This window comes from Tigriopus californicus, chromosome 1, assembly GCF_007210705.1.
Source record: "Tigriopus californicus strain San Diego chromosome 1, Tcal_SD_v2.1, whole genome shotgun sequence".
In the NCBI taxonomy this organism is placed as follows: Eukaryota; Metazoa; Arthropoda; class Copepoda; order Harpacticoida; family Harpacticidae; genus Tigriopus; species Tigriopus californicus.
This window is the reverse complement of record NC_081440.1, coordinates 15,784,486-15,792,810: the sequence shown is the minus strand read 5'-3', so window position 1 is coordinate 15,792,810 and position 8,325 is coordinate 15,784,486. Positions and strand designations below refer to the sequence as shown.

Here is an 8,325-nt window from a genome sequence, read left to right as displayed (position 1 = left end):
ACGGATTTGACGAACGGAGTTTTGCGGTGCAGACCACGGTCGCCAGCGTGGCTTAGGCCACATCTGGAACACGAAACAAACCGGGGAACTAAATTTCGAGATAGAGAAGGGAGTGAATGTCTATGGTTATCAGGAGACCCAAAGAGCCATTGCCGTTGAGGCAGACACATAACCCATAATCCCTTTTCTACGCACTTGCTAAGAGAAACAGGATCTTCAAGCTCTTGATTTGATACTTCTGAAAGCTGTGAAAATTGTGTTTGGATAGAAGAGCACCTTTTCACATTGGGCAAGCCAACAACACCCTTTTGACGAACACCTGGGTATTTTTTCAAGTATGAAGTTTCCAAGCTCGAAATCTGGGGATGACTTCTATTGGATGAAGGAAACATAACTTGTCTCTTTTGATGTTCTCGCTCTCATTAAAGGCGGGCAAATATTAATGCACAAACAAATTCATTTGAAGGTTCAACGCAAAGGCGTCAGGAAACTCATCCTTACATTTCGTTGAAACAAAATCATCAAACTCGTGAACGGGGTGAGTGCTTAAGCTTTGTCCTTGCGAAAGAGAACCATTGTATTTGAACACGTCATGACAATCCAAAGGTTAATTTATCACTAGGGCTTAAAACTACAGGTCAATAAAAATAGGCAAAAAAGAATTTGAATGTGTACAAAAAGCCTCAAAAGTTGGAAAAACGCAATTGAAAACACAATGCACAAAACTACGTTTGCAAGTAGTTGGTGTGGTCATTAGGCCCAATTATATGGCCACGGACACAATTGATACACAAAGTGGATGAAATAGGTAAAATTTCGTTAGACCATAAAAAAAGCCCCAAAAAGATTATTGTGCTCGCACTGTATGAAGTGAGATTAGACCTGATCAAAAATGACTCTTTCCAACGACATGTGTACATTAAAACATGACACAATTTCAATATTTCAGGAAGTCCTTTGCAATTTATTTACTAAAACGGATTGCAAATTGTACGTTTGGCTAACATCTTCAAACCTTTGTGGCTCCAGGCGAGTTCGAACAATGAAGTCCAATTTCTTTTTTCTCGGGCTCCACCATTGAGCAAATTGCTTTCAAATATTCGTGGAGAATATGGAGATGTTGATCCTTCGTAAGACTTAAATCTGACTTGGACAAATTCCTGACCAAAATTCCTGATCAACCCTAACATGTCATACTCCAGAGCCCAGTTTTTTAAAGCGCAGGAGTGAGTCTTGTCCGTATCCAAATCAGGTAAATTGAAGACTTAGTACGTTATTGATCCCAAATGAAGTGATACCCTTAATGTATTTTTTCCATTTGAAGGCATATTCCAAACAGCTATATTTGTTCTTGTTAAGCCATGCCTTCAGGAACATCTGGAAAGTCAAAGTGAGTGATGAAGGCCAAAATGAGCCAAGTGAATAAATATCCAAAATAATGGAAAGTTCAATGAGCATATCCAATTGAAGGGGGCAAAGCTGCTCAAACATGTGGTTGTATATATTGGGCGTTTAAGTCCAGAGATAGCATCACGATGCTAACTCTGTACAAGTCGATTGTTAAGCACATCTTGAATATGCTTCGCCCATTTGGCCCTCTAATGAGTTCAGCAGGTTTGCAAAAGGTCAATCAGGTCCAAAGATGTTTTACTAGGAACATTGAGGATATGAGAGAGCTCTCGTATTGGGAGAGGTTAGAGAGATTGGGATTGTACAGTACTCAGAGAAGGTAGAAAGGTATCTGATATTGTACGTTTTCAAAAGCATCCATGAGCTTTGTCCCAACCCAGGATTTAGGGTCAATTCTAGTGACCGTAGAGGCTTAATGTGCGTTTTGAGAGCACCTTTAAGCCCTCGAGAATCAAGCTAGTTCGAACAATGAAGTCCACATCTCTTCTTTCTCGGGCTCCTTCATGATTTTATGTGCTTCCCTCTAATATTCGTAGAGAATAAGTAGTAGGCCTTGTTGATCCGGTAGCATCTTTCAAGTCAGACTTGGACCAATTTTTAGATAACATTCCAGATCTACCGTACATTCAAGGACTAGCTCGGTCTGCCAACTCAAATTCGTTGATTGATCAAATAATGATGAAAATAAAGTTTAATAAAATGAAATAGTTTTTTGTCTTGAATTGCTGTGAATTCCATTCCCAGCAGCGGTAGAGAAGTCCACAAAAAATGGTTTTACACTAACGGCTTGACTCTCTTACTTTGGTCAATTTGGTTTCATTCACAAATCTTGAGAAATGACCTGAGTTCAAAGGAAAACAATCAGAAAAGGAGATGAAACATCCTCATCCAAACTCATCTCATGAAAAGGTTTGCGGTTAAGTGGCTTCAGTCATTCGTTGATTATGCCGCTTTCTTTTTCGCTACTCAACAAACGAAAGTTATGAGGTGAACCTGTCATGCAAAATTATTACCAGCCCCTGAATGATTGACAACACTCGCGTCAAGCTCTATGGATTAAATGACGCTCGTTTCAAAACAGATAAACTATGTCTGCTATTGCTACATACAACAAGTGAATGAGAGAGAACTAAGATTGTTTAGAAATAATCCTAGTAAATTTTCAACTATAACAGGAATTTCGTTCCATCCATGGCACATTTGTAGTCTTTAGGAAATTGCCCTTTTGCTTATCAACCGTAGATGTATGGACACTTAATTTCAAGATTTAAGACATAATTGATACGTGTAGTTGACACATAATTTATGTGCGAGTATGACAGTTCTTAAATGAAGATCTTTTTTAGTGCAAATGAATTTGGTCTCAAAGGTTTTCTCCGTAGGCGGGATTTGAACCCACACCCTCTGGGGAAACATGTCGTGCCTCTATTGGGTACCACAGACCACTCAGCTACCATGGTTCCTTAAGTGCAGAAAGTTATCATGGTTAAATACTGTAGGCATGGTCGTGGAAACTGATTTTTTTTTATAGAGCCCGTTCCTTTACCCGTTTTTTCATTTGCTCCAGGAGACAGTACCAAGTCTTGTCCATGCTAGAGACAAAATTGAGCCTGTGGTCTGGCCTTGCACGTTGGGAAAGGATGCGACCTTTCCTTTTATTTGATCCTGAATTGCATGCCCCCCGAGACCTCTGGAAAAGGATACGATCTGACACAAGCAGGATCTTACTTCGTGTAGCTCCATCTCTATCAATTAAATGAACTGGATGAACTGGAACACCAACTAGTTAATTGATGGAATTCGCTTTTCTTTTCGGCGAGAGAAGCAGTTGATATTTCGTGCATTACTTTGTCTCTGGGGAGGAACCTTTTCATTCCGTTCATGATGTTCTGTAAACGCATTCCATAGCATAAAATACCTTATCTTGATCCATGACCCAAAGTTCTAGTCTCAACTCAAGTGTACCAGGTTGTACAGGTTGTAAAGGCTCGCAGAATGAGCATTTGCTCACCTCTTTGGCCAGTGTAGTTTCATACCGGTTAACGTCCAAGCCCCTAGCTCCAAGGTACGAGCATTAAAAAACTGGCTTCAGCTTGCTCACCCTGACCCTGCTTACAGCGTGGGCCATTCAGGTCTGCCGCAACTGTGAAGCTTCATAACTCGTGATGGCCTCATTACAGGTGAAACGCTTTCCATGGTTTAGAAAACCTAAATTGGCGGCTCTTCCTCAATTATCCTTTACAGAATCATAAGAACAACATCTAGTCTTAGTTTGAAGCCACGCTGAAAACGAAGTCCGTCTCCCTCAGAACTGGTCACGACTAACCAAAAAGGATGGGTTAGTGAGATTTTTATTAGAGTTGGAGAAGTAAATTACAATTAATTTGATTTTAAAAAAGTGATTCGTAACACAAACGGTACTCGACAAATTATGTACCGGTGTTGGTCGTCAAAATTACTTTTACTACAATCTTAGTTGACCAAAATGAGGCAAATTTGCCTCAATAAGACCATACTTTGCTAAATTGATAGTTTTATTTTTTGTTTCAAATAGTCTTAGATTTTGAAATTTTCGTGTCAACATGTTATTCTAAAGAGCATTGATAATGTTTATTGCCTTAGCATTAGTGATGGGAACGGAGCCTCCGAGGTCTCAAGCTTTGAATCCATAACCAGAGTGAGATGTGATCCAGTGAGTCTCGAATCCAGCTTAAATCTAACCTTCTTACAAACAGCTTTGCCCTTTTGACTGCAATATTGAAAAAGTAAAATCGATCAATGTGCTGTAAATATTTTTTATCCTCCCCGACCTTTCTCCAAAGTTAATCTTTATACGCTATCCACACCAATAGATGGAGAACCTATAGGTTTCCTACGCTACAAGAAATATGGTTTACATTCTGCACTTTAAAGTGATCAAGGTCACATAATGACGTGAAGAGAAATTGTTTTCATGGTATGTTTTGCGAGCAGTTTATTTGGTAATCTACCGTTGCTCTTCCCCATTTCGTTTGGGCTGTCTGACGTAGCAAATTATTAGATAGGGGTATGGGTTTTTGGATATGGATGATGTCATGGCTGGCTTCGTTGGTCGGACGAGGTTCAATCCTCCAACCCTAGAACCCCAAACCAAAAAAAAATCCAATGACATCATATAGCCCTTTGTTATCGGTTTTACCCCCAATTTGTCTCCTTTATATCAGCTATGCCCAACCAATTTAGGCCAATATTAAAAATTACAGTAGTAAAACACATTTTTCCCGCAACAGCTCAAAGTGTTGTTCACCATTACTTAAAAACCATTTTGATTCGGTCAATTCTAGACAATTGATTTTTAAACTATCAAAGGAATATTAAGTTAGCGATGCTATGTTAAAATGAGGGGGGCTTAAGACGAGAACGGATTGGTTATCCACAGTCAAGTGTGGGTGGTTCAATGGACATGCATAAGAAAAAGTACCGTGAGTAAGGGAGTAGGTAGGCATGAGAATATAACGAGGGTCAATGAAGATTAAGAGAAAATTAATGAGGACTCGAGGATGTGATTTTTATTTAAAATTTGACAAAGTTGTCAGGAAATGCCCAAATTTACATGATTACCTGTTGGTTGGAATTTCCGCGGAATTCAACCGAATGCATAGTTAAGAATACTTTTTATATTTTCAGAGCCAATTTTCAAAAAAAAAAAAAATGAAACCATGTAAGTCAGGTTCATAGCAATTTGAGATGGAACCAAAAAAAAGGTAGTAAAATTTTACTTTTGTTATATTGAAAATCGAGATGATTCGTTTCGAGACCGTTGAGTCTCATTTCACGCAGTAGCGATTCATCAAATCATATCCTAACCTGCATTCAAATCCTGTCTAAGTGAGCGCCCAAGTTCCCCGAAATAGGTTGTAAAACTATCTGATTTCGAAAAATACTCGCATTTATAATGAAGCTTTTGTCCGTTTGCACGCCCAGCCCACAGGAGTTCATCGAGGTTCCGTGAGATATTTCTTGCGCCATCCTGAACCATGGGTTCAGGCTAGCCAAAGCGAATCAAAAAAGGCCATTTGATTCTCACTCGATCGTTCTAGCTGACCTAATAGATGCTTCAGATCCAGCCTTCGGGGCCAAACTGGCCATTGTATCTGAAATACACATTGAGCACCTCCAATTTCCACCAATCTTTCAGGCGTTTCAGTCACTAATTCCAATTACCCAGGGTTCTTTCTTGGGAAAACCCAACGGACCCAACGAATTAGCCCGAGCTCCCGTAGATAGACTAACTACTCTTTGGGCTTCAGCCGAGTTCAGTGTGTGTCGGTCTGGGCCTTTTTTTTTCACCGTGGGTAATCGAAGGCCATGAATAACTGAGTCGAATCGTGGTCATGGCGGGAGTCTCGAACGTGTCCGGGGATCCCGGTGAGGCCGGTGAGGGCGGTGTACCGGGGGGCACTTGCCATTTTTTCTACGAAGATGGGGTAAAATCAATCTGGATGGTGATGTACGATCATTATTGGTCCGGCAATGATGGTGGTTTGGGTTTCAGGTGTATCGGGTGGGTCGGCACGGTCAACTACAATTTGGCATGATTGTCGAGAACTCGGAGTATTATTCATCGGAGAGTGAGGAGGAGGGGGAGGACGCGGCGGCTGAGGCTAAGGCGGATGACCCGGACGACAAGCTCAAGCCCGGGACGGTGCGGGTGGCCTGGCATCCCAAGGGACACGAACAAGTCGTACCCGAGACATCGGTAAGCTAGCTCGCTCGGTTCCACCGAAAATTGCATCCCTCCAGGACCCCGAACCCAAACCCGAAGAGCGGTTATGCAGTATCGACGACCGCCAAAGAACAGAGAAATGTTCGATTGATGGTCTATCTCGTTACCTTTTTCGCCTTTCAAACTATTTCACGCCCGGTTAGCTTGCCAACCTGCTGTTTTTGCGGCCATCTTGCCCGATATTGTCGAATGCCGAAACGTCAACTATCAACAATAGCACTAGTCATCTTCTCATCCTCTAGTTTGACTATGTTCCCTAGCCCTTCTTAGCTTTCTACATTTTCTTAACTCTGGGTGTATGCGGTTATTGGTACGAGAGTTCTAAAAAATGAGTAAAATCAAACTTGAGCCCTAATCTTCCTTATTCAAAATACATGACGAAACCCTCATTCTTATTGTCGGTCACTCAAATGCTTCGGCATAAGCTAAATTGAAGAAAGATTACTCACAAAGCTTCAATTTTCTTATGAGAAAAACCGAAAAGAAATCGATGGCATTTTGTAGATTGAAAAGAGGAACCAAGGACGAGAATTTGGCCGGTTTGGGGGATCGTTTTGAGAATTGATGGGATTACGACAACTGTTTGGAAGAAAGGCACGAACGAATGAAGAATTGGAGACGGGTATCAATCCGGAACCAAATGCTGAGTGATGTACATAAAAAAGTATTATATGAAGAAATTCAATGAAAATACTGAAGAAATAATAAAACGAGTTTGAATTCGATTCCTCTGGAGAAGGCCCGAGTCCACGCAGGCTCGCTCACCTCAACACTAAATAGTAACAAGTTCAGAGTTTCAAAATTAAGTCTTTGACGAATTGAGGAAATCCGCAATACCAGTCCTTTTAACAGAGAGCTTTGGTTCATTGGTAGAGGTTTTTTTAATGCTATTCATTCGGCCGAAAAGCTGCTATTTCGATCGTTTTCTGGACGCTGCTTTAACGCTTGATGCGATATCCCCATTATCACGTATTTCAGTGTAGGAATTCAATGCCGATGTGGTGGTATGCTATGAATCCTGGATTGGCGTGATCAAAAGCGTGAATAACAAAATCACTTTGAAGCTCTCAGATGGATCCCTGTGCAAATTAAGTGAGGAATTTGTGGATAGTTTGGAAAATCTCTGCGAAGACCGCGACGAAGTAAAAAACCTTGAGCGAAGCTCCAAATATCTCAAACATGCTCTAATGATGAATGCATTTTCAATTCTATTTGGATTTTTCTCTTTCAAAAAAAATCTCAGGATTGTCAATTCAAAGGATTTGAATACTTCCCCGGATTAGTCCTTAAAGGTCCAAAATCGATCTATGAGAAAGGAGAATTTCTGCTCAAGAGCCCGGACTACGCGAAAAAGGCCAAATTCATACGATCCACGGTGATCGAAACCGAAGTTGAATCCATCGGCGTTCATTGGCAGTGCAAAGCCTATTCCAAAGATGAGGACGGCCTTTCGAAGCTTTCGGCCAAACTTCCAGACTACACTGTGCCCAAAAGCGAGCTCAAGAAGTGAGTGATCCCGAAAAACAAGGCATCTCCCTATTTCCGATCTGAATCCCCTGTTTCTATTTAAAGGGTAAAAAAACTTTACGTTTTTGAGCCGTGCACCCTACAAATAGGGGATCGAAATTTTTACACTCTCAAAGAAGATGATCGTGTGGTTCCCTTGAACGAGTGGATCAAGAAGGAGCAAAGCATCATCCAAGGGCGATCCGGAGATCCACCCCCTGAGCTTCCAGAGCTGCCGATCGTTGATCCAAGTGGGACGGACCAAGCCGTTGTTGGAACAGGGGTTCACGAAAGCCCTTCTTCCGGAGAAAGCGATGCCGAGTCCACCTCGAGCGAGACGAATAAAAGAACCAAGAAACGAAACGTGATCTCCTCCAAGGCCTTGTACAAGAAGAAGGCCAAAGTGCGGAAGCTCAAGAGCAAGCGGGAGAAGCGCAAGCTTCCCAAAGTCAAGGCCCTCACCCCCGGTGAAAAATACGTGGTGGAAACGATTCGAACGGAATCCGTAGCAGATGTAGTTTGGCAAGATGGAACCGTGGAGGAGAATGTTCCATCTCGAGAACTGTTCCCCATTTACCATCTGGACGACCAAGAGTTCTTCTGCGGGGACTACGTCTGCCGCACTGAGGATTCCAATCCCAATC

The 8,325-nt window shown here is 41.7% G+C and overlaps 1 protein-coding gene across 1 annotated transcript in view; it reads left to right on the top strand.

The window, feature by feature from the left end:
• Positions 1 to 5,542: 5,542 nt before the first annotated feature.
• LOC131889180 ((E3-independent) E2 ubiquitin-conjugating enzyme UBE2O-like) overlaps positions 5,543 to 8,325 on the top strand; it is a gene marked incomplete in the record, with an annotated part of 5,957 nt that continues 3,174 nt past the window's right edge. Inside the window, 5 exon segments of the mRNA XM_059238247.1 lie at positions 5,543 to 5,876; positions 5,945 to 6,148; positions 7,159 to 7,317; positions 7,419 to 7,681; positions 7,748 to 8,325. Coding sequence (XP_059094230.1) covers positions 5,784 to 5,876; positions 5,945 to 6,148; positions 7,159 to 7,317; positions 7,419 to 7,681; positions 7,748 to 8,325 — 1,297 coding nt within the window.